Source organism: Falco rusticolus, chromosome 1 (assembly GCF_015220075.1).
Source record: "Falco rusticolus isolate bFalRus1 chromosome 1, bFalRus1.pri, whole genome shotgun sequence".
Classification (NCBI taxonomy): Eukaryota; Metazoa; Chordata; class Aves; order Falconiformes; family Falconidae; genus Falco; species Falco rusticolus.
Window position 1 is genome coordinate 99,603,773 of NC_051187.1, and position 26,325 is coordinate 99,630,097.

The 26,325-nt window shown below is 38.1% G+C and overlaps 2 protein-coding genes across 3 annotated transcripts in view; one reads left to right on the forward strand and one right to left on the reverse strand.

Moving 5' to 3' along the window:
- Positions 1–26,325, forward strand: part of C1H4orf19 (chromosome 1 C4orf19 homolog) — a 93,165-nt gene that overhangs the window by 52,996 nt on the left and 13,844 nt on the right. The gene's annotated exons all lie outside the window — the stretch shown is intronic.
- Positions 1,510–26,230, reverse strand: RELL1 (RELT like 1). 2 transcript variants are annotated; one of them, XM_037390999.1, is made up of 7 exons: positions 26,064–26,230; positions 14,878–15,087; positions 12,575–12,646; positions 11,242–11,299; positions 8,285–8,524; positions 7,453–7,640; positions 1,510–4,020 (listed from the first exon to the last, which is right to left on the reverse strand). In XM_037390999.1, exons 1-6 carry the CDS (start codon positions 26,149–26,151, stop codon positions 7,460–7,462), a joined length of 849 nt encoding a protein of 282 aa, XP_037246896.1. In that variant the 5' UTR covers positions 26,152–26,230; the 3' UTR covers positions 1,510–4,020; positions 7,453–7,459. The 2 variants fall into 2 exon arrangements, with proteins under 2 accessions (XP_037246896.1, XP_037246903.1); XM_037391006.1 differs by having other exon boundaries at positions 7,423–7,640.

Sequence of the window (26,325 nt, forward strand, 5' to 3'; positions counted from 1 at the left end):
ACATTATCTAATAAAAACTGTGTATTACACAAAATTTAAATCTTCTATTCTTATCCTTTCTGGCATCAAAGTTCCTTGATACAGTTATACTTGCATTCAGTTTTAACTTCAATTCTTACTGAAAGCATTAGGAAGTCAAAGAAATGGACCCACTAGAGCAAGTACAGATGGCCACAAAGACGATCGGAGGGCTGGAGCACCTCTCCTGTGAAGACAGGCTGAGAGAGTTGGGGTTGTTCAGCCTGGAGGAGGCTCCAAGCAGACCTTATAACATCCCTTCAATGCCTAAAGGGTCCCAAAGCTGGAGAGGGACTTTTTGCAAGGGCATGTGGTGACAGGACAAGGGGTAATGGCCTTAAACTGAATGAGGATAGATTGGGATTAAGTTTTAGGAAGACATTCTTTACTGTGATGGTGGTAAGACACTGGAACAGGTTGCTCAGAGAAGTGGTAGATGCCCCATCCCTGGAACTGTTCAAGGCCAGGCTGGATGGGGCTTTGAGCAGCCTGGTCTACAGGACAATGCCCCTACCCATGGCAGGGGTGTTAGAACTAGAATCTTTAAGGTCCCTTCCAACCTGAACCACTCTTATGATTCTGTGACAAGGAGTCAGAAGGTAAACGTGCTAAAGGAATTACGCAGTAGTATAATACATTACTCTCCAGTTATTGTTATGTAGAAGAACAAAAGGAGAAAAAAAAAATCCCTGAAAATGAGAATCAAAGTGTGTCCAATCTCCAGAAGCTTCACAATCAACAGTATCTTGAGTGTCTTTGAAAATCAAGGCCTAGAGGGACTGTTTGAGGGGGTTTTGGGTGTTTTTTTTTAAATTCTGAATATAAACCTCTGAAATTCAAATACAGACCTCAAAACAAACCTTGTGTGGTGCAGCCAGGAATACTGAAATAAAGGACAAAAACCCCTGCAAACAGGATGGTACATTGATAATTACACATCTCAGCTAGCCACAACAATTTCTTTTGAGCCTACTTCACACTGTTAATACAGCAAAGCTCATTTTTAATGCCGTTTACAGACAGTAGTCATCTGTGAGAACATAATGTAACCCATTAAGCATTGTAGTATCAGAGGGACACAGGCTGAGAGGAAGCAACTACAAAGAGCTTCCTGCCATTTGTAATTTTTCATTCCATACCTTTCAAAACAATTGAGAAAGATAATGTGGGTTTTTTAGAAAAAAAAAAAACTCCATGTCAGATAATAAAAAACCTTAAGTCTTGATATTTTAAAGGTAAAGGGTTTTTTTATCAGATACCAACTTGGATTAAAGCACAGATTTTCTTCTTTCCCATGTAAAATGGAACTAGTATTTGCAGTTGTCCTTTCCCAAGAAAATAAAACTGCTCTGAAATACAGAACACAACCACCTATCCTTACTACCTCCATAAAAAAAGCTTAAGATGCAAAGAGATTGCATTATACGTTAAGACTATGCAAAGGTTAAATTTCACACAATGGACACAGGCTGAAGGAAGTCACAAGCAAGCTTAAGAACCAATATTTTTTATTTACTGCTTGGCAGTACAAAAGTTGTATATAAACCTTTTAGTTAAAAATACATCCGATATGCAAATTTAAGAAAGGCAAACTAATTGTGTCAATATCCACACCCCTACCAAATAGTGTAGTGTTAAATGCAATGAAACAGGCAGAGTTTCTAAATCCTCTTATTGAAGTATCAATGCACAAATTAAGTTCTTGCACATATCACGTCTTGTAATACCTTAGGTATTTTGTACAGGTAAACAATGTTTTACATATCCAACACAAGTTCTTTTTTTTATTCTACGTATTTCCAATGGAATCAAAATAGAAACTACTTTTAAATTAGGTAAAAAATATGTATTTCTGTTTAAACTTTTTTCCATCCTTTGGCAAATTTACTTGCAGTACTAACCCATCACATATCAAAACACATTATTATCAAAATGCCCTCCCCCACACTTTTTTTTTTAAAGCTTTTGGGACAGTCTATAACTGTGTATCTTCTTTCTGAAAATTATTTAACTGCCTGGTTTTGCCCAATACTCCCTTTTTCCAGTAACATTTTATACTCATAGCTCTCAATCTCTTGGAAACTGAAAGCTAACTACTATAACCGGAGCTAATTAAATTCCAGAAGTATTAGCTCTTCATGCAAATAATCAAGTGAGGCTTGAAGAAGACAAAAATACAAGAATATTAAAGGCATATGCCTGTATAAGGTGAGCTTGGTGTTTATGTTATACTTAAAAATATTGAAGAGATTTCATAAGCCAGGTTTAAATTAATGCAAGCAGGGACACTAAACATGCAAGATCCAGTCCTGACCAAGGAGTTATTTTGAGTTCCCGAGGATGGACATTATCCCTAAAAATACCCATTTTAAAAAGAATAATAAACCGCTTATTCTTTCAGAGCTTTGGTGGAGTGCTATATTGGCAAATACAGCATTGGTGAAAAGTATATATTGATAAGTCCAGTCAGTATTTCATGGATACAAGTAGAAGGAAGACAATCAGATGTACATACTTTCAGCAAGAGTAAAACAACTTTGATTTATCCTTGACAAGACGTGGAAGTATCTAATACGTAAGAAGATTAATTTTTATGTTTGTGCACATTGATTGTTAACATTGCATAAACTGATGAAGAAACCAGACTCTCAGATCTGAAGGAGAAAGTTTAGAGCACTTCAACTAAAAGGATTGAAAGTATTAATTTAAAACAAATCAATTTCAAAACAACGATTTTCACTGAGTTCATAAAGCAGATTAAGTTACTTTATAGTTCTCAGAATATAGTGCAACCTCTACTAAAATGCATTACATTAGAGCTTATATTCTTAGGCACTCAGAATGTTATTTTTCAGTTTCTATTACACAGCAAAGTTTGCTAAGTATTGCAAATATTTCCCTTCCAAAACCAAGTAACAGGACAAAGCAGAGATCATAAGTAGACAAAAAAATTAAAATCACAAAACCATCCCTGGTATGTTTAGCAGTAAGTCACACTTAAAATATGAACGGAGTGACACTGGCTAAAGATTTTGGTGCCAGTGAAAACAGCTACTCTCAGTCCAGTAAAGCCACTCAGAATTAGTCTAGAATATACTCCATAAATTTTTAACGCCAAATATTCCATATCCTTATCTAATGGTTGAATATGTTGCCTTAGCTTAATAAGGAACCTGTGGGTAAAAAAAAAAAAAAAAAAAGAAAAAAAGGCAAAACTATTAGGCATTCTTCAAATATGAGTGAGTAGTTAGAAGAAAACAGGAGAACAAGTGGCCTTCAGGAAAGTAACCTTCCCAAGAGCTCACCCAACTAAATAGAAAAAGATGTTCTTCAGCCTATGTTAAGTACTAAATGGGAAGTAAGGGGCAAGGAGGCAACAATTTAATTTAACATCTGTATATAGTTGAACCACTCTGTACTGTGAAATACCCTTCACAGAGTCTGAGGGCTTATGTACTAAAGGCACATATGCAGATTTTGGCTGACGATTATTTCCTTGTATGTTTTGCTTGGCTACTAGCAGTTAGATTAAAAGAGTATTTTCATCTTCCAAAGGCTGGCTTTTATCTTCAGCAAACACTTGTCAATTCTGGAGGGGAAGAACAGAGGCAAAAAAATCCAGATGGACCAGAGGGATAAACACAGTTTATCCATAGGGTAATCATATTACTCATAATATTGAGCTCATTAAAAATGCTTGTTTAAGTACAAAAAAAAAGATTATTTGATAAGGCTTTTACCTTTCCTGTCCAAAGACTTACATGTATTTTTTCTTTCCAAGATGAAGCCCAACATTTGGTACGAGGTCCACACAACACAACAGTATTTAAGTGTCTAAATCTTACTGATTTTACTGGTGAAAAGCCACTAAGTGTTTAACCTCGCATGGATGCCATCACAGAACTTGCAAAATGCTACAGTGCCAAAAACTGTATGCATCTCTTGGGAGTTTTCAGTTTTCTTCAAAGTGCTAGCAGAAAAAGCTTCTTCTAAAAGTTCCACCTGCAAGAGAAGAAAACTATTCTAAAAATAATATATATATAAAAATATAATATCTAAATAGCAAAATCAGTCTTAGGAGGAACACTAATTAGAAACTTAGCAGATGGTCTTCTGAAATGGAAAAAACCGCCACAATCGCACAAAGTGGTTGCCATATATTGCCAGTTGAGCATGTGAAATCCTAAAGGAGAGGAACTAAAAATTCAGCTGGTGCTCATGAAAAGGACAAACACACAAACTGACAAATCACATCATCACATCACAGTGCAAAGCACACCCAATTTTGAGAAGGACACTAGGGATCGAATATGTTACATAGCTTCACAGCACCAGTACCTCACAGTGGATGTGCAAGAGCTCAGCTCAAAATTTTTACTTCAGTCAGCTGTGTATCTACTACTTTTTTTTTTTCATGTCACTAAGCATTTTTTAAACAAACTTAACTGATGAAATGGGAGTCTGCTGAGAATATGAACAAGACATGCTCTAACTTCAAATGAAGCAGTCAGCAAGATGCTAGAATAAGCTGAAACACTGCAGAGGTCACCTCAAGAAAATATCAAGGACATGTCAGTTTAGTGGGAAAAAAACCCCCAAACTCGACAGTAGCAGTGAACAGAAGTAACCAGCAACATTATGTCACTCAAGTACCACTCAGCTCAGGAATTACATCTCATACAGGAACTCTCAGTAGCAGCAGTTAAAGTCAGGCCGCAAAGCACAAATCTACTGCCTCCAAATGCCGGAACAAACCTTTTCTGGCAGCAATTAAACACATATTTGTGTCTGTCTTCTTCCTCTGCATCTGAAGGTCTGAGCCACATTCTCCAAAACTGTACGCTTTTTTATCATAAATTTATTGGCTGGAGGCACAGAAGTTTGTTCAGTTTCAGTAAAGTAAGCTATAATAATTCATTGGAAGTCTGAAGTAAGTAATTGAAGTAAAGGTTTAATCACTGCCTTTTTATGTGTGAACAGCTTTTCACGGCAGTGGACAAAATCTGATCTAGAACCATGCTAGGGAACAGTACCATAGCCTTTCAAGCAAGATCTGTTTGTTTTTTGTAGTGCACATCAAACAGGCCTGGCTAGTTTCCCAGATGATTTACAGAATAGTACTGTTGGACTGGAGAGACCTTTAGAAGAGATTCCACAGAGCTATTTCTCTGCTATTAGAACATTTGTTTTCAGAAAGGGCGATACTTTAACCCTAAGAGAGGTTCTACAATAAAAAGCTGCCATATTTATGGCTATACTATCTTATCTCTCTAGAGAACAGCTTATTTTTAGATTAAATTAGTAATGGTTTGAATTTAGAGAACAATCTTTAGGTAATTACAGGGAACAGCTTTCTTATTTAGGAGAGGAAAGAACAAATTAGAAATAGAACTGTACTACCAAACATTTATAGAGAGATTTCAAAATAATATTTTTTTAAAAAAAAATCAAAGCACACTGGAATTGAATTTGTTTCAATAAATGCCCTTTTCTTTCTATTTCTAATGCTTAAAGAGAAGATAACTAGTTTGCCTTTAAGTCAAAAATCACATTACGAACAGTCCAATCATGCTACCATTAGAGACACAGAAAAGAAAAAAGTAGTCACAGAAGTAACAATTAGTGGGCATGAAAATGCCACTGCAGCCAGTGAAGGAAGAGGTTATTTTCTATTGCAGTTAGCTAATACTGATTTTTAAAAAGGGAAGAAATGAAAACGAAACTACACCAACAAAAAAAAACCTGAGTACCAGGACATAATTTTGAATCAGAAAATAAAAGTTTGTCTTTCACTGACATCTGCAGATCCTTCATAGATTACAGAGCAGTATTGAGACTGCAGCCGCTATAAAGCTACGATTTGCCACAAAACAACAACAAAAAAACCCCAGTCATCCATACAGTCATCCATCACCTGCCTCCAGCACACGGCCAGCTATATTTACACTGGCTTTGGCAAGCACTTGTCCAGTCTGGTTTTACAAATGTCCAGCAATGGAGATACGACAGCTTATTCCAGCTTCTTAATTTTTGAAACCTGAACTCCATCCCCTTGCAAATTAGCCTACTATTTACCTTTTTACCCACTGAGCAAAAAGAACAATTTACTTCATTACCCTCCACAGCTTTTTAAGCATTTGGAAGCATACCACATCTCCAAGTCTTTCTTCCTCTATGGCAATGGTTCTGAAAAAATTGGTGTAATTTAACGATGAGGCACAGACTCCAGAGGAATACACTCTGCTTAGTTCAATAGTCATACTTCCTTCCAACCTTTTCTGGCAGCACAGGTATCACATTGCATACCAGCTTCCTACTTTGTCTTCTTTTCTAAGTTAATACAGTTACAGAATGTTTTCTTAATGAATAAACAATGGATATAAAGAAAAGGTCACATATTGCACTTTGGCCTTACAGAATTTAATCTCAAGACACTTGAGGGTCTTGTTAATTTTTAAACATACCCAATTTCCAGTTGTGCATTTCCCCTCCTCTATTTGAAGTTAGAGTTTGGAACTGGACTGAGCTGACACAACATGAGTTTATCCTCTCTCAGCATAGTTTGGCACTGTGCACTTTTTGTTCACTTGCTTCGAACCCAGCGCATTTATTTTGTCACCCCAGAACTCCTTTCTTCCAAGGGTCAAGCCCTGTATTTTGAATCACATTTGTGTAAATTCACCTTTCCCCTTCAGATTATCACAGTTAGAAGCAAAACATATTGACTTACAGGGTTTCCCCACCAACATGAATTCTTATAAAAAATTTAAAAAGTAGTCGGGGTGCATTCCATAAGGACGCCTGACATTGGTTTTTTAACATGCTTAATGGAGTACCTGAAGCAATTCACTGATGTTTAACAGTTCACAAGAAAAACCCAATCTCCTGGCTTAGTAACCTACCACAGATGCCTGTGATGGATCATTTTCACGTCTCCCTTCTAATCAGCCAAAGCTCCACTGATCTATCAGAGAAATATCTAGTAAGCAGTCACCTTATACAAGCACACAGTACAGGGCCAGCAAGCACAAGAAGCAGCAGCGTAGTTGTTCTAGTGATGCAGCTGTCAGCAGCATTTGCTTCTTTTGGGTACGACACTGCCACTGAATCTGAAACATCATTTATTGCCAAAAATTAATATGCAGATGTTTTATTTCTCAGACCAGTGATGCCACCGCCACAAAATAGTTTTTACTTCAACATCTACTGTAATTACAAAGTCTAAATAAACAATTAGATAAGAATTTGATGGACAATTTAGCCTTTACCAATTTATCATTAACTGAGTGATCCAATTAATTTTTGCAGACTTTTGAAACTGAAAGATGAGTTTTCACACAGAACTGTTAACCAGTAAAGGCAAATGAAGTTGAAAACGTTATCTTCACTTATTTTGTAACATACCGCTTTCAATGAGTTCCCAATGTTTGATACCTGCAGTTTACTCCAAGCTTCTCCTCTCCTGCATCTCCTGTTTCACTGGCATGGCAGATGCTTCACTCACTTCCTGTTTTGCAGGCGTGACAGGCATATCACCATTGATACTCTCCACACCAGTAACCGACATTAAGCTTTTCCGTTCCTTGGAATTCGATTTGTGCTCCACTTTTGTGACTCTAAATCTGATGTAAACAAAATGAAGATTGAGTTGTATTTCCCCACAGATCATTCTCAGGGCCCAGTGTATGGACAGCAACACGTTTTCAGGTCCCAAGACCTCTACATCAGAGCAGACACCTGCACAGAGCCAGCTTCATTTCAGAGCAATCTTCCTTCCCATTACCTACATATATTTTTAACACTCACTACTGCTGAAACACATTTTCTCAGGGAATTGTTTTAAAGTAGAATCCACGGACTACACACTACTACTTAGAACAATAATTTTCTAAGACAACTACAACATCAGCTAGAAATTAAAAATAAAACAGAATGAAGTGGTTGCTATAGCTCACACTTGCTTGAGAAACACCAAATTCAGAAACAGGAATTTATTAGTGTGCAATCCTTGCTTCTTTTTAGCCAGGATCAATAGAGCAATAGCTTTAAATTTATACTCACAGTAAATTGCCATCTATTTACATAGTTAAAAAAAAAAAAAAATCACATCTACTTCTTCCAAAACTAACTTCAGTCTAATAGTAATGGGGTTACAAAAAACAATCACCGATGCTATAAACAGAGTAAAATCAATGGATACGTGATCCAACATAAGCCATTGTAGTGTCCCAAAGGAAAGTGTACAGTAAAATGACGTAAGTCTTACCTTCCCACAGAAAGGACTGTGACTTCTCCAAGACGACTTCTTCTGTGCTCTTTAGATTTGTGTGCTGGCTTTATAAGATGCCATCGTTTGTGGCTACAACGAGTACAAACATCCTTTTCTACCACTCCTCCAACAGTATGGAAGTGATGGCCTTTGCAGCTGTGTTTAAATGGAACAGCACCAGGTGATAAAGGAGATCCTGGACTCGTTGGACTCCCAGGAGAGGTAGGAGATAAAGGGCTGTAGGTAAAAGCATAAAGGGAATTTAATGTTTACTATAAAATCCTGTTTCTTAAAAAGGAAAAAAGGATAAAACATAACTTTCAGTTATATCTATGAATAGCTAGTTTTTTCAGGGATCATTCATTTGTGAGAAAGTCTGCTTTAAGGTTCTCTCCAATTTCATATTTTTTGCAGTTAAAAATCACTTGTAAATTAATTCAGCTGCAGTCATGTGGTTAAGGTAACATAAAGGGCAAGGAAATAAAAATTCTGGCTAAAACAGAAGAGAACAGGTGACAAAGTGTAAATTTAACCAGCTAAATAGATGTCTTCATCAGTAGAAGAGCATCACAGTCCAAACTACAAAGCTGCAACAAGGCCTTTTACCACCACATACCAACATACTCTTCACACCAGTCCCCCCTGCTGCCTTCTCCTAGTCTCTCCTCACCCAGGGCATGCTTTCTCTCTCTTCTCTCTGCTTCTTCTTCCTCTCTCTTCCTCGGCTGCTGTCTCTTCACTGGCTGCCCAACCACTTCACAGAACCAGCCACAGCTGCACCTTGTCCACATCAGCCAACCCACCGCCCTGAAGCCAGCCCACAGCTGTGTGTTAGCAATGTTAATTAACCCGGCTTCATGCCTCTACAGAAGAGTACTACAGAAAGTATTTCAGAATTGTTACAGGATCTCCAAGATCTCGAAGAGCATAGTCCCACAGTATTGCAAAGAAGCAAAACTGTCTACCATGAAGACAAAAGGAATCAACAGATCATTCAGCTTAAGCTTCAGAAGAAAAATGTTTTTTAAAGAAAAAGCAGTACAACCACCAAAAGGCATTTATTGAGCATATCAAACCAATCTAATTTTCTTCCAAAACAGAAAAGCAAATAGATAGACACCAGTAGATGCAGGGTTTTGGACTTCAGCATCTATTTTGACACTGTCTTGCAACACATTCTCCTAAAGCAAGCTACAGCTCAGTGCATCAAGGTGAAATTACTGTCACATAAGGTAACAGAAGTTATATATCAGCAGTTTACTATGAAACTGGAAAGACATACTAAATGTGGTTACTCTGGTACTGATTATATTCACAGTTTTAAATAGTTCCTTGGGTAATGGAATAGAAGAATAGCTAAAGTACCAATAAACTTTGGGTCGCCCATAGTAACTGTAGAGGACAAGTTGAGAGATTAGGATGATCAGAGGAGAGCATGTGTGTGAAAGACATTCATACATATGTAAATCTTTTTTAAAAATACTGGATGTCTAGCACTAAGGACAACAAAACTTTCTGTGCTTTAGCAGAAAAACTTTACATACCCAGATTAAAAAGCAATTAGCCAGAAGATCATTCTTCAGACAAGGAACTAACAGGACTATAGTCTGTTAACCTAAAGTTAACATTAATCATGCCTCAGCTGATCATTCCATCCCGTTTCAGAAATGTTATTTCAAGAAAAATATTAACAAAGTGAAGAGACTCCAAAAGAGAATAGAAAGAACAAATTAAAGAACTAAAACATGCCATGAAAAACTGGAGTTACTTGGATGTTTATTTTCAAAACAAAGAAATTGACAGGAGACATGTAATGGTCTTCAAATAAATAAAAGAATGTTATTAAGGGAAATAAAGCCATTAGTTCCTATCTGCTTCAGATGTTGAACAGGTTTTAAGTGGCAGAAGTGCAGATTTTACTCAGCCATTACTATACCTTTCATTAGGAAGCATTTCATAGTGCACCAAACTTAGAAAGAAATACAGTGAATTTGCACCTGAGTTACTAAAGCTTTAGGAGTATCTGTTAGTAATCATCTAAAAGCCATCATTTTTCCCCTTCCCCTTTCTGCATATTAATTCACCACTGAAACAATAGTCTAAAACTCCCAAAATAACATCACGCATGCCAACACAAAAAGACTGAGGTAAAATTCAAAGAAATATTTCGCTGTGCTTTAAGAACTCTTTTTTTTTTTTCAATAACCAAGCCTCTCACTGTTAAAACCTGGTAAACTGTTGCACACTCAACTCTTTGTTTTGCTACAACCATACACTGCAACTTTTATTAGTGACACAGTACTACCTGAGCCTTCATCTTCTCTGCCTTGAATAAGAACGCAGGGTTACATATGAGGAGTATTTATAGTAGTATAGACATAGTTTAAAGATATTTATGTACAGATCTAACTACTTTTAGACAAATGATACATCTGCAACTCAAGGGCTGAACTACTTCCTCTACATAACTCTCTAAACAGATGTGTATTGGGGGTGGGGGGTGGGAAGAGAGGTAGGCCAGCCAATGCATATTACCACAATTATAAAGAAAAAAGTAAACCAGAAGGAGACAGAAAGAAATGTCTATTTTAAGTTAGCATCCATACAAATGAAATGAGTGCTGCTTCCGTTCTTTCAAGTCAGAGTAGCTTTGCACTAAATAACTTCACTCTAAAGTAAACAAGTATTTGCAGCCTCTCTAAATCTTTACCCCAAAAAGCAATAAATCCATATCACACACCTACAACACATAACCAGAAAAGCCAGTTACTAACCCAGGGCATACATTAAAATTTAGTGACTCAGAGACACCACAAGGAAATCAAAGTATTATCCTCTTAGCCAATAACTCAAGGAAGAGATGTAGTCTTAAAAGTGCTCAGAAAATAAAATCCTTTGAAAGGGTATGTTTTTAGTTGCCTCAGGTAACATGCATTAGAAAGATGAATAATTACCTTTCAGGTTCAAAGACACTGCTATCTGCTACCATGGCCTTTAACACATCAGCATTTGCTGCAATGAAAATAAATAGAACTCTTCAAAAGTGTACAGCTCTAGCTTCAGAAAAAAAAACAAACAACAAAAGTAAAGGTCCTCAAAGAAATTTCATCTAAAAGAAAGATGACTATTATCTGTATCTCCAAAAAGGCATGAGAGAAAATTATGCAAATGGAAGTGTTAATATAATTCTGTGGTATTTTCTTAACATGAGCTACTAAAATTACAGTTCATATTATACACAAAGCTCGGCCCCAATACAAGCCATATAACACAGCTATCTGCACAACACTCCCAAATAAAGATCTCTGAAAAGTTTAAAACATCCATTTGACCACAGGAGTGCCATCACCTTACATGTATGAAGCAACTTCAGGCTAAAAACACCGGTTTAAGCGAGCCCTACAAAATGCAAATTAAGTATCAGCCAAGAACTACCGATTGCTCACATATTCTAAAAACCACATGATCTACCTAATCCCAACCTCAAGGAAAAAATACACAAGCTGAAAGCACTAACAGTTAAGAAAAAAAAAAAATAAAATCACAAAACCCTACAAATAAACCCAAAAATACAATTTTTCCAGAGAAATAGTCTTCATTCAGAAGTAACTCAAAGCCAGTTCAATGCTTCAGAAACTTCAATTTATACAAACATAAAATTAAAGGGCTAAATGTTCTTGTATTATAAGAACATGCAGTGTCCTAAATGTTTCCTCTACTAGGCAAGTATGTTCTGAGCTAACCAAGCATTCCATGTGCTGCTTAACTATGATTTTATTTTTTTAGTCATTTGTTCTTTATTCTTTACTTTGCACACAGAACACAGAGTTACCATATCCAGAATTCGTCAGTACTAGTCTACCTTATTGTCTCAGTTATGCGCACATCTTTCATCCAACAGCTGCAAAAATAATTTCAAGACAAAAAGTTCAATCTGATCAAAACATAAAATTTTCCACATTTCAAATGTTGCCATTAAGAAAGCTACCTTGAGCTTTTACTTCACAAAAGTACGAACAAAACAAAAAAAATCCAAATAGTTAAGACATCAAGAAATTCACAAACTAAACTTACCATGCAAAATAATTTTAGGTAAGTGAAAAAAACTTTCCAGTTTTGTTTGAAGTTATTGCCTCTGAAGGCAATCTCAAAGAGTTAAGCATGTGCAAAATGGTTACTAAATGAAAACACATGAACGTACCATACCGTACTTTAAAGTATCTGAAAAAACATTTGTTACAGACCACCACCACAAAGGCTCATAACTTCAATATCACAATACTATACCTTCATTTTTCATAATGTAGTTAACAATTTGACCCACAGTGTCGCTATTCTCGTGTAATGTTTCATTCATTTCTGTGCAAGAAAATAAATATTTTGTCACTATCTTGGCCTTCTGAATCAAGAACTAGTTATTTAAAAACACAATAAGGAAACAGTCAAAACAAAAACAAACACCAGAAGTAGTTACAGTAAAACAAAGACAAGACCTATTGTTCCTTTGGAAAGAAAGCTTAGATAAGTCTTTTTAATCCTTATTCAGGAAAAAATAGAAACACAAGTTTATGGAATCCACACATCAGCTCTGACATACTCATCTAAAACTTTAAACTCAATATTTTCACAAGCATATGTCAAAATTCCTTCTCTAGTTATCAAGGAGGAGACTAACAAGAGAGCAATATTTCTAATCCTAACAATTGGGAGGAAAAGAAACAAAAAAAAAGCATTAAATTTTCTCAAGTTACTATTTCAAAATAGGTATTATCAGCTTCTAGTCTAAGAGATTAAATTACAGCTTTTCACCACATCTACAAGGACACAACATTTGAATATTTTTTTTAATTAAAAAAAATATTCTCATATGACTAGAGGAGCAAGGGATTTAACAGAGAAACATCATGACAATACTTTTGGAATCAATTGTGTCTGTTAACAATACTGAAAGCTTCCCCAGCACAACCTCAGAAGGCAGGGAAAGATCGGGTTGAGAAACTGAACAACAAAGAGGTACAGCTCTGCCCTTCCCTTCAAACTGTTATAGAATCATAGAAGGGTTTGGGTTGGAAGGGTCACTGTCCTCTAGACCAGGGTGCTCAAAGCCCTATCCAGCCTGGCCTTGCACACTGCCAGGGATGGAGCATCCAGAGTTTCTCTGGGCAACCTGTTCCAGTGTCTGACCATCATCATAGTAAAGAATGTCTTCCTAAAACCTAATCTCAATCTATCCTCATTCAGTTCAAAGCCATTACCCCTTGTCCTGTCACTACATGCCCTTGCAGAAAGTCCCTCTCCAGCTTTCTTGTAGGCCCCTTTAGGTACTAGAAGGCTACTATAAGGTCTCCCCAAAGCTTTCTCTTCCCCAGGCTGAACAGCCCCAGCTCTCTCAGCCTGTCTTCACAGGATCAGGGTGCTCCAGACCTCTGATCATCTTCATGGCCCTCCTCCAGACTGACTCCAACAGGTCCATGTCCTTACTTCAGGGGGTCCAGAGCTGAACACAGTACTCCAGGTGGGACCTCAAACTATAAAGCTACTTTTATTTAATATATACATAAATCACAAGATTGAGGCACATTTGATAGACAAATCTAGAGTCTTGCCTAAGTAATAAATGAGGGGCTTCCCCCTCTCTGTACCCTTGCTTCATCTTCTTCCTAATACCTGCAACTTTGCAATGCAACAGACACAGGTACTTCCCTAAACTAAGATCTCAAAGTTGTCCCCCTTTCATTACTGCTCACCTTGCTGTTACCGCTCGGGTGAACTAACAGATAAAATAGTCCCATTCACTGCATACATGCCCCAGGCAGTAACTGCTTAAGAACATTACCAACGCATCATTACTGCACCACATGGCCACCGTAACTTGCACTTATTATGAACCTACCGACAGTAATTACTTGAGAGAAAGCAAGAGACCCAAAGTATTTACAAGTGACTTGGCCCTTGTATTTACTTAGCCAAATGCTGTATCCGGTTACTGTAGCCTTTCCCAAGTGATAACATTTTTCTTGGGTTTGTTGTGTCATCTTTTTTTTTTTTAAGTAAGAGTAGGTGGGAACAAGGAACCATAAAGACAAGAGCACAAACGAACAAACATTAGAACAAAAACAAAGGTATCTTTAAGAGAAGATTACCAGCAGCCCACATTACATAAAGCAGAACATAGTCAGTCCAAAGACTCAATTTCATGAAAAGGGCAATGAGAATGACAGCACAACAGGAATAAATCAAGATTGCTAAACATAAAACTTAAGATTTCAGGCTTTGAACAGCAGCTTTTTGTCACTCCTCAGATAAACTTATGTACAGTAACACTTTGTTTCTAACAGCAACAGCATGTGGAATGCAGAAAAGCAATCTGGTGACTCCAATTGCAGTGTATAGTTACAAACAAATATACTGGATACTTTTATCCCTCTAAGCTCTTAATTGATGTTAGAGGACTTGCATGGGAAACTGGAACACTCCTAGTTTTAACTGGCAAAGATCAAAACCCAACAGACATAATGGTAATAAAAATACTTATTCCATAGAAGTTGCAGTGTACAGAAATAGAAAGCTGGTTTAGACTTGTTGATTACCTATTTTTTCATCAAGTTTTTCTTCTTCTACTTGTTCAGCCTCTGTTGTACAACGATATCCTTTTTTCTTAAGGACATGACAGATGAGGATCCCCAAGAGACCCATGATGAAAAAAACAGGAACCAGTGCAAAGGCAATATACTCTAGGTGTTCGGCCTTGCCATCAGTTTTAGTTGTCGAAGTAGTTGTCTGAAGAAACTCTGCATTATCTACACAAACAAATAAACACAGTTATTACTATATACTGTAAAGCACTTCAAAGCATTTAGAAAATTACAAGCATGACCAAATCCCCATAGCATCAATGTGATGTACCTTCTGTGAGGACTTGAATGGGCAACACGAACCCTACTGGCTGAAAACTCACACCTGTAACAGTTGATATTCCCTCTTCATAAAACAATTACAAAACATCTTACATGCAAAAAACCCACATGATACTTCTTCAGTGTAACAGCAAAGAACAAACAATATTCGAGCCTGATAGGCCTGTAGCCTCAACAAGAGGACTTCACGGAAGAACAACACCACCATTGTTCCTTCTTCCCATCAGTGAAGAAAGCGCCATACCATTCCTCTGGTCGTAAGCTCATGCAAAATTGCCACAAAAACATGGATACTTCCCTAATATGAGAGTAAGTACAGGATTTAGTATTGAGCCTTGCAAACAAAGAGTATCAGGTACAAGAGAAATAGCCTTCATTTTTTTTCTTAACAGTGGAAAGAACACTTACTCTCATCAGCATCAGGTGGGCTCATTCTTTGCTCGTTTTAAACACAAAATGGGTTTCCAAATCTAAACTTGAAACAAGATGGGAAAGAGGCTTTTCTTTTTGTTCGTAAAGAATTTATATTGCAGCATAGGCACACACTAACTCTATACCCACAACTAAGCATTTTTGTTTCAATTACGGTCTGAGTTTATCAGATGTATATTCCATGTTATAGATTGGGGGTTTGAACTACCAAAAGCATAGAATATTTACATTAGAAGGGACCTCTGAAATTCATTAGCCCAAATGCTGCTAAAAGCAGCTCTCATTAGAGCTTATGTGGGCAACCTGATCTATCTGAAGGACGGACATTCCACAACATTTCTGGGCAGCCTGGTCCAATGGCCAAGATACCCATATAAATTGAAATCTCAGTACCTACTCATATACCAAACTATACAAATTCAACTGTTCAGCAAAATCCAAGAAAATACATGTCTGCATACTTAAAATTCCTTGAGTCTCTATTGTACACTCCTCATCCCACATAATAAAGACAAATATTACTCTTCCAATATGCAAGAATATTGCTGCATTTTTACCCCCTATTCTTCTTCTCCACTTCAGCTGAAAATAATTTTTCTGACTAAGAAAGAATGATAACAAAAAAAGACCAATAAAAAAATATCTAACACTATTTCAATCCATTCTCCATCTGGTTTTATTGAAATAGACAAGTTAATTCACAATCATTCCATTAATCAAACTGCTTGAAGGAGTGAAGACTCTTGAGAAAACCATTTACATGACTGCCCCTTTCACAATAGAAATGTCTAGAGCAATCAAATCCTTCCCTTTAAAAAGAACAGTAATGGAAGCCTCCAGAAAACTGCCTGAAGATCCCTATTCTACAAACACCTCTACTGCTTTAGCTGTTTAACTAAGCTGTATTTGAAAAACACTAGTCAGGTGACAGACAGCTAAGAAAAGATTTAAAAACCTGTCGTTAGGTATTTACCCTAGTCTTCTTTATGTCAAAACACTAAACCTTCTCTTTCTAAAGTACTGTCCTGGAAAACTCGGAAGTACTAAGTAATACACAAGACTTGCTCAAAGTGAAAAAACACTGCAACTTCTTTGAAATAACAATTGATAAAACCTCAAATAGCAAAAAGGGGGAAAAGTGTATTAAGCATTTCTCTAAACTAATTTTCTATACAATAGCAGAAATGCAGGAAAATGGAAAGAAATGTAAGTGAACAAACATATCACAAGGCTAACATGTTAAAACAAAATCTCAGGATGTTTGCTTTGGACAAAGCCAGATGGTCTAGCTTGCTCCCAAAACCAAAGCTATTCACTTTTAAGAGGGGCCAGCAATCCTATATATAACTATATAAAGAATTTACTAGATAAGTAACCTTTAGAAGCATTAACTTATGCCTGAGCAGGACATTGATTAATATACACAATTTAACACTCTAAGGCTACAGTTGTTCTGCACTACAAGGAAGCAAAAAACAGGAAAGGGTAATGTACACAACCACATAAATGGGAAAGTTGATCTTACATACAGTTTATTTGCTTTCTAAGAATTCATAATTAATGTTTTAATACATCAAAATACACAAGGGTTTTGGGTTTGGTTTTTTGGTGGGTTTTTAAATTTTATTTTTGCTAACTCATCAGGTAGCAATAGCTACAAAGTCCCCCACTTAATCACACGGAGTAGCTTAACTTACTTTCCAGGCAGGAGAAAAACCATCACACCAGGGAAGTATTACTTTGATGACTACAACATCTCAGAATCTAAGAAATCCAACTTAAACAGTGTACACCACAAGCTCAGAAGGGTATTAATGAACAAGCAACCTTCATGTTCAAATACAAGGCAAAAATAGGCAGATGCTTTGGATTTTGCTGCACATTCCTATTTATTCTTAAAATGGATACTACTAAAAAGACCTAACTGCACTATTTTTAAGACATCAACAGTCACTTTACTAGTCAAGCTAATGGGTGGGAGGGGCACAACATTAATCCGACTCAACTCTTATGTTTTCTACCTCTCTTTGTGGCAAGAGTGGCATGCATTGCTCGAACAAATAACATCTCTTAGTATTTTCTCCAAAACCATGGTAGGCAATTCCCACTTCAAACCCAGAGAGCAAGTAGGCCTTATTGGATGGCTAAAGGCCCCTGCTTCAGACTCTCCAAGTTGCAGTTCACTGCAATTTCTCTGGATGCAAAGTAGCTTTAAGAAGTCCCTTCCCCTTCAGTCCTCTGCTACCCCAGTGGTTGTGTTCCTGTCACACTGTAGCCCTGAAAGAGTTTTAAACTGGATTACCAAGGTGACCAGGTTTAAGAAAAAAAAGACTCAAAGTCTTCAGTTTTTAGGCAGTCGTTTTACTGAAACAGTATGACCTGTGGTTTGGCAAACTGCTTTATCAAGGCAATCAAGGTACTGAATAAACTCAGTGGGGGAATGAGCAACCATGAATAAGGGTACATTCATACATCTAAAAAAAGCTTTCCTCAAGTAACTGCAGTCTGAGAGTATGTTCCAAAAGTAAGGGCAGGACATGGAGAAAGAAAAAAACAAAAACAAAAACACAAACCACAACAAAAAAAAAACACGTCCTGGACAATTATTTTTAAATCATCAACTTGAAACCCCATCAGCTTGACATAGCCACTGAAAACATACATACAATTTAAAATACAAAGCTGACTCACAAAGCTGCAGAGTCAACAGAAGAAAACAATTATACAAAGGAAATGGGAAAATGGATCCCAAATGCCATTAGATGTTCACAGTAAACAAGAAAAAGTTATATATAAACCTGAACCAAGTTCACAAGCAACTCCAGTGACAGAGCTACACTGCATTTTCAGAAGCACAAATCATTGGTGAGCAATCACTAAATACCATTCCTACCCTCTAAAAAAGAAAACCATCAGAAACTATTATGGTAGTTTTTGTCTCACAGATATACTCCCAGCCTACCTAACATATATCACTTATCAATATCTGCATGGTAAGGACCATGGTTTGAGTTTCTTTGTTTTATGTTTGGTTTTCTACCTACCTAATCTGTTTTATGATTTAGTTTAGTACCTCTGCTTGTAGACTGCCACCTGAAACACCAATGAGAAAACCTCACCAGCCACAATCTAAACCCCAGTCAAAAGGTAATGACAGTCTAGACAAGTTCTCAAAGGATAGACGCAACCTATAAAAGTTAAAAAAAAAAATTAAATGCCAGAACTGGGCCTCAAATGGCATTTCTTTTCCTGACAGAAGGATGTTAAACTCATAATTTATCAACCGAATACTCTGTAGCATAGATTAGTCCACTAATTGCATGGAGATTTAAAGAGCTTTTGAACTGGGCAGGAAAACAAAGTATTTTTTTCATTTAAAAATGCATTAACAAACAGATACTTTAACATTCCAGCATACACAGATAACTGTGATTTCTCCTCAGTTCTCCTTAGATTCCAAAAAATCTAATTCTCCCATTAAAATTCAACAAGATACAAAAAATTTTGTAAGGTATTTTGCTTATTACTAGTAAAACATTATATTCATATATAAATACATAATCTACACAAAGTCCATAAACTGCTTGATGCCATTAATTTTATGTTCAGAAATGTAAAAATTCACTAAAAGCAAACCAAAAATATCCCGGAAGAAATGAAGTAGCTGGTCAAATACTTGGTGCTGGGTAACCTTATAAGCAGAGTGAAGCACTCTGCTTTCGTTATCAAACACCCTACACATACCAAAATGACCACCCTCAAAAACTTCAGCAGTTATGACACAATGCATAAACAAGGTTTGCCTAGCTAATGAGCAATATATTTTATGTCCCAAGTCATAGCTACATCATTCATTGTATGTTCCCTATTCCTCTTCCCCAGAGGCATATTATGCTTACTAACAGAGTGCAAGTAGTCTACCTCATTCTCACGATGTATGATGTTGCTTCACAATGGTTTTTAATGACAAGTTCAGGCCATAGCAATCTTCCTTGACTCAAGTCGATTCATATAGAAATCCATTTGCTTCAGTGTTTTGCTGTCCTGGCATTTTTATATACCTGTCATGGTATACCAGTCTACATATCAAGATTACTTGAATATGTAATATAAAAAGATTTAGGAGCAATATTCAGCACATTTAAAGCGTTGCTTAACCCATAGATCACAGACTGCATTCATGCTACTAATTCACATCCCATGTACTCATCTGCTTAAAAATTAGTGTTAGGTATTGAACTTGAATATTGTCTGCCCCAACTTAATCTTTACCTAAACAGCAAAACATAGGTACAGTAAATCTCAGACAAGTTTTTACACTGACACAAAGACAGTGTTTTTCCATCACACCAAAGGCTCAAGAAAATTTTACACCACCTTTAGGAAACAATATAGGATCAAAAAGTTAGCACATGGATGAAAAAATATTTCATCCTTCATTAAACTGCAATTTTTACATGGCCTAGACATATCTGTTAACATTCTAGTTAAAAACTGTATTCCCTCCATATTAGTAAAATAAAGTTTGACCACAAAAATATTCTAAGACTACAACCTCTTGAAGGCTGCAGAAAGAATAAAGCTGGAGCCAACCATGTAAGCAAAGGTATTACTCTGTAACAAAGTCTCTTTCTTCTTAAAGTTTTATAAACTCACAGAAAACAGAGATGGGAGCACCTTAGAGAAGTCGATCCCGCCTCATCCCACTATCAAAAAGCAGGATTAACTGTACGTAGACAACTATCTACAAAGCATGGCTAGAGGTCCTACAAAGGTAATAAGCTTGCCCTCCACACCTATTTTCTTTCTCACTGTAAATAGATGGTCAGAACAATTCCTCCTTTATTATCTACTACCACAAAATCAGATTCTGCTTGCACAGAATTATGGAATTACTCTTTCCTTGGTTTTAGCTGCATGTACCTGAAAAGATTTCACACTTGGCATGATCACTAGGACCTCCCCAAAATGCACCCCAGTTATCTCAAAGCTTTGCCTTTAGTATTGATCTAAATAGACATTTCTCAAACTTTTCATGAAGCAGAAGAGAAATATCTAGAAATATTTAATATTGCTTGAAGAACAAATCAGATTCTTGAAAAAGAAATCCTTGTTGTAACAAAGATCAAGCCTGTCTAGTTGTTATATAAGAAATATAAACCTCAGGATTAAAATAATGCATTATACTTACTTTTCCAAACCTCCTATGCTAAACTTAAGTATAACCTACATCCAGCTGATTACTTCAAGCACATTCTAGTTGTGTTTTATTGTTTAGTTTACAGAAAATATCCCATAAATAATGACATCATCTTCTCTCTGCTCTGCTGATCAAGAATCCTATCTGGTTACTCTGGATTTTGCCCATTATGCCTATGCCATTTATTTCTTACAGCATGCCTTATAAAGAACTTTGTTGACATTTTAAGAATTTGATTGTGCCAGCAATCTACCTGCTAAAAATAAGTACACATTCACTATCTTCTTCTCCATAGAGTTCAAGGAGTTGCATGATTGTATTTCCTGCTTTCAGGAACCAAACCAAAACATAGCTACCAACCTCACAGTATGCAGAAACAAACTATCGTTGGCCTTAGCATTACTTAGTAATTAAGGAAATTAACTATGATCAATATATTTAAGAACAAGACAAAGTAAATACTCAGATATGGCATATGATCTGCTCAAACATCTCAGCTAAGCATAACTGGGAAACATGTCTCAGTAGCAACATCAGCTTATACGTTTCTCCTCCTCCTCACAATTAATGTGCCAGGTTTACCCATCCATGAAAAAAGAGCACTTAAGGTTCAAAATAATTTAGACAGAATATGGTTTGCTTTAATTCTTTCTTGGGTTTTTTTGTTGGGTTTTTCCCTTTTTCTTTCTTTCATACCTGGATCACTTCTAGTTCATTCCACCATGTGGACCTACATGTGGTTTAAAGGGCATAATCAAAGGACTACTTAAGCTGACAGTGCCAGAACAACAAGGAAAAAGCACCTGACGATCATACCTAGTCCTTCATCCTCTCCTGGCCTTAGGGGAAGTAGAACTGCATTAAACTACAATGCTCCTGACCTCCAGGCCAGACATCCAAGGTGGATAGATGTAAGCTTTCATTTTAAGTAAAGCCTTAATTTTAAGTATCATTTGAAGTGAAACTTTGATTTTAAATGACACACTTTTAAGTTCAGGCATAAATTAAAAAAAAAAAAAGTTCATTAGCTCGATTTCCTAAATACACACTAAATACCTCACTCTCAATGAATTAAGAAAACTAGCTTTATTTTTAAAAGCTTTACTAAGGTAATGGAATTTTAGTGAAATTAATTAAAATGCCAAAAATGGCCAGCTTATGTCCCTTGGCATTTCAGAAGTGGTGGATATTTTTGAAAAGAATGGAAATCTAAAGCAGCTATTTATTTTCATTCTGTACATCCAACTTAGACAAAATAAATCATTCTACTAGAGCTGCAGTAGAGGTTTCTGTTATCAAAGCCTAATTTTTTAGATACTCAATTCAAGTGCTTACCAGTGAATTTGTTTAGAACCCCGATCGTAATTACGTACTGATTTAATACAGGTTTTTAGTTATTTTAATGATAGTAAATACAACCAGAACAGTTTGCTGCAACTTCAAATTAAATATATTTTTAAAGAGTTAGTTATCTGATTTAAATAGTATTTATCTGTTCTGGACACTACAGTCAAATTGCCTTTGCATAACTAAGCAGATGAAATAACAAGCAATTTCAATCACAAGTCAAAGTATATCACTGCATAAAACAGACACAAAGGTATTTAGGAAACGTTTGGGCTTCTTCACCTTACTAGTAAGGTGGTAGCTACAGAACAGGTCAGGCAAACTAGAAGAGACAGCAAAGAACAGGTTAAAAAAAGTTTATTTTCCAGAGGAAAAAAAACTCTTAAGCAAGAAAAACCATTGCCTACCATTTGCTTGATCTATTGTTCAAGGAAATTGTACTTTAGGGAATATGCACAAACTGAGCAACAAAGGAAAAACACCTATCATCGAAGAGGAACATTCAACAAGTTTGTGAATTCCGCTTAATGTCTAGCTTCCTTGTAGTAATCAGAACCTACAACCAGAAGTGAAATAAGCAGGAAGCCTGATGAGAAAGAGGAAGCCACATGACGAAAGAACATACTGACAACTAGTAACAGTGCTGCCAATTGCCTTCGAGGTTGAGCAAGGTTGTTTTAAGGTCTGCTGTTAAGAAGAGACCTCAAAACCTTCATTAGTCAAAAGCAGTATCTCAAGAAAGGCAGCAGAAGGATCAATCAAGTTTCTTTAAAGCTCGTTCTAACTGCACCTATTTTGAGAACACTAACAGTCAGATGCATGCAGCAAGTCTCAGGGATGACCTACCTGAACACATTACCTAACAGCATCCTTACTACCCAACGTTGTATTCAAAACCATAAAACTGCAAGTCTTTCATAGTACCACAAAAGATGGAGCCTGCCGAGTCCTTAGAGACTGAGACTTTGGCTCACTGATGTCACCACAAAAATTGTGATTTTTGAGCAGATTTTGCAGTAGGTCTGGAAAGAGGGTTTACTACTCAGAGATATGTCTCTGCCCTAATGAGTTCTGCCCTATCAACACTCTGTAAACTGCCTGCAAAAAAGTTTTAGGCAAGCTTCCCTGGAAGCCTGGGGGTGGGGATTCAGAGAGGAGATACCACCTGTGTAAGGATAAGTCCCATTAACAGCAAACTATAGCTAAAAGCATTACTACACAATGCACATAACCCTCAACAATTTTAAAGCACTGCAATGTCTACACTCCCAGACAGAGCTTCTTAGGAACCAAAAAGTAAGACCATATCTAACAAATTGTCTCGTCAGTCACCCAGGCAGTCCAAATAATCACACCACGAAGGAATCTGACATTATTAAGAATTCAATGATAAAAAAAATGAGAAGAGTATCTAGAGCAGTTTTGTCCTGTTGGAAAAGGGACAAATTGCAGTATGAAGGGCAGTAACAGAGACTCAGTCCATTCCTTGCGTATGGTACAATATGCAGTTGATAAAGCTGCAGAAACATACACAGGGACAAAAAGCTCGTATTTCACCGTTCACCAGTGTAAAACTCTCTGTGCTTATAGTGCGACTGCTCTGGTCACTACTTACACAGTACATAGTTCCTACCACAAAAATACACAGAACTTATGCTTTGCATTTCTGTTGGAAATTTCTTCCTCAAATTTCAGTTTGCAAATAAAATACACACTGCATGCAGCTGCCACACACACTTAGTAGAACACACTTCACCAGTTCTTTCCTGAACACACCAGATACTTTCATTTTTTAAAAATTTGAAGTATTCCATCTCACAGGTAGTTTTACAAGTGCAAGTAGCATTAAATTAATGCTACCAAATACATCACATCAATGCATTTATGCAAATTAACATCTACACCAGTTTAGACAAGTCAAAAAATTTTAACCAAAGCCAGCGTCTCCTGCTTGAAGACACATCAGATACCTTCTGTCAGTTTATCTGGCACACTCAGAGGGAGGAGAAATTCATAGCTTTCGCATTTCCTGCTAGACTTGCCAACTTTTACTTAAGTACAATCCTATTTATCTAGATATACCAGACTAAATTATTATTATCATTATTAAATCCTACCAATGCGCATGACATACCAACAGTCCTCCAGCATAACTGCCTTCAAGCTCAGTAAGGCAATCCTGAGTATAAATATTTGTAAGAAGTCAGTGTAATCCTATGTATACACACCCTTTTGTTTACTAAAACATGTTTACATTCTCTTCAAGATGCCAGTAGTAGGTAAACTGTATAATAATCTCGATGCGTAGGAACATGCAGTAATATGCCAAAGTAACAACCCTCAAAGAGCAAATAATCTGTTAAAAAATATTTTACACTGAAGCAACTGAGAAGGAAAAAAAGCCCAAAAAGCTGGTCATGATCAAAAAGAGAAGAAAAATCTACAATTCCTCTCCTCCTCTTGCCTCTGCATACAAAACATGAAAAAAATTAAGAATTAGGGCCTTGGAGAGCACTAGCTACCAGTCAACACAAACTTGACATTCAAGATGCTTGAACTCATTCACTGAAATTGATTAGCTGGAAAAAAGAAAGGATTAATAACGCTAGTATCTTTTGCACCATTTCACTGGCCCCAGTTGTGCCTAGCAGTACTTATTTCCTTACACCCTCCTGAAGAGAGGGGCAGACTGGATGACAAGCCTCCCACTCCTCTTGCTTTTGGAAAACAAATAGCCGGTGGTAGACATCTCAATCCCTTCTGACCAAGCTGCCCTGCACCAAGTAAAATTACAGATGTGCAAAAGTATAGAAACACTAGCAACAATTATTGCTTAATTTTATGCTAATAAGCATGCCCATGTTCACTGCTTCCACCAAGTTTACTCTCACACAACCCAGTACACTCTTATCAACATCACACTGCCTGAAGGTAACAAACCCGAAAATCACACCAGGTAAAAATGAGCATCCTCTTAGACACAACATTCGAGAAGCACAGACAACACACAAAAAAGTACTTGAGACTACACAGGCATGAAAATCATCTTCACTTTGAGATTACTAGTACCACAACATTTGCGGTTAGATATAAACAAAGCAAATGTCATTGAAGACCGACTTCCACGGGCGGCTGCAGGCGCGCCTGTCCTCAGAGATTGCAAGGGTTACAGTTAGCTGAATTCCCGACACCTAAATCCGACGCCAAGTTTAATCTCGCAACAGATGGTGAAGTAGAAGCAATTCTTTGATGCGTTTCTGTCTTGTGAGCCACCAGACTCCAGCTTAAATCAACTACGGAGTAGTCCCCAGACTCGAGTTTGTAGAGTTCATTACGAGCTTCCCTCCTTCCCGCAACTCACGGCCGCACCTGACTAAATTAACAGCCGGGGCGGGGCTGTCGCGACATGAAGAACCGTTTCACGGCAGAAGGCCCTCGCACAGGGCACGCGGGCGGCATCGGGTCCCCCTCAGGAGCCCCCGCCCCGCTGAGCGGCGGCAGGAACTTCAGCCGCTGCCACCGCGGAGCCCCGAGCCTCCCCCGCCCGTCCCACCGGGGCCGCCCCCCTGTCCTGCTACTCTCCGGCGAGCCCGCAGTGACCCAACGCCAGGTACCCCCGAGATACCCGCTTCTGCCCCGCGGCGTTGGGGGCGTGGGATTCCTGGGGGAGAAGCAGCGGGGTCGGCCGAAGCACCCGAGCGGCGGGAGAGGCCGGCGGGGCCCGGCGGTTCGCATTCCCCGCCGAGGCCACGGCCGGCGGCGGGAGCCCGGGCAGAGACGAGGGGGCTGCCGGCGGGGAGCGAGGGGGGGTCCCGGCTTGCAGCTTCGCCTCCGGCAGAGCTCCCACTCGCGGCGAAGGACCGAGGCCGCAGCGACCCACCGAGAGCAAGGGGGCTGCCCAGCCAGGGAGCCGTCGGGCCCAGCGAAGGAGCGGTCGGCGGGATCCCGCCCGTGGCTGACGGAGCCATACCCGCCGCCTCGCCCGCGCTGCCTCCGCGTTGGCAGCCGCGCCGCCCGGCCCTGCCCGGCCCACCGGCGGCGGGGCGCGCCCTGAGCGCTCGGCGCCTGCGCAGAGCGGCCAGCCCGGGGCGGCGCTGCGCCGCGGTGTCCCGCCCCGCGTGCGGCGGGCGGCGCCGGCGGTT

What these genes read in the sequence shown, in the direction of transcription:
- RELL1 (XM_037390999.1), bottom strand. Translation starts at nt 26,151, where the DNA reads ATGGCTCCGTCAGCCACGGGCGGGATCCCGCCGACCGCTCCTTCGCTG. An exon ending in GGGCAGCCCCCTTGCTCTCG is followed by an intron (nt 15,088 to 26,063) that starts GTGGGTCGCTGC and finishes TTGTTTGTGTAG; the next exon opens with ATAATGCAGAGTTTCTTCAG. An exon ending in ACAGTCCTTTCTGTGGGAAG is followed by an intron (nt 7,641 to 8,284) that starts GTAAGACTTACG and finishes TGTTTACATCAG; the next exon opens with ATTTAGAGTCACAAAAGTGG.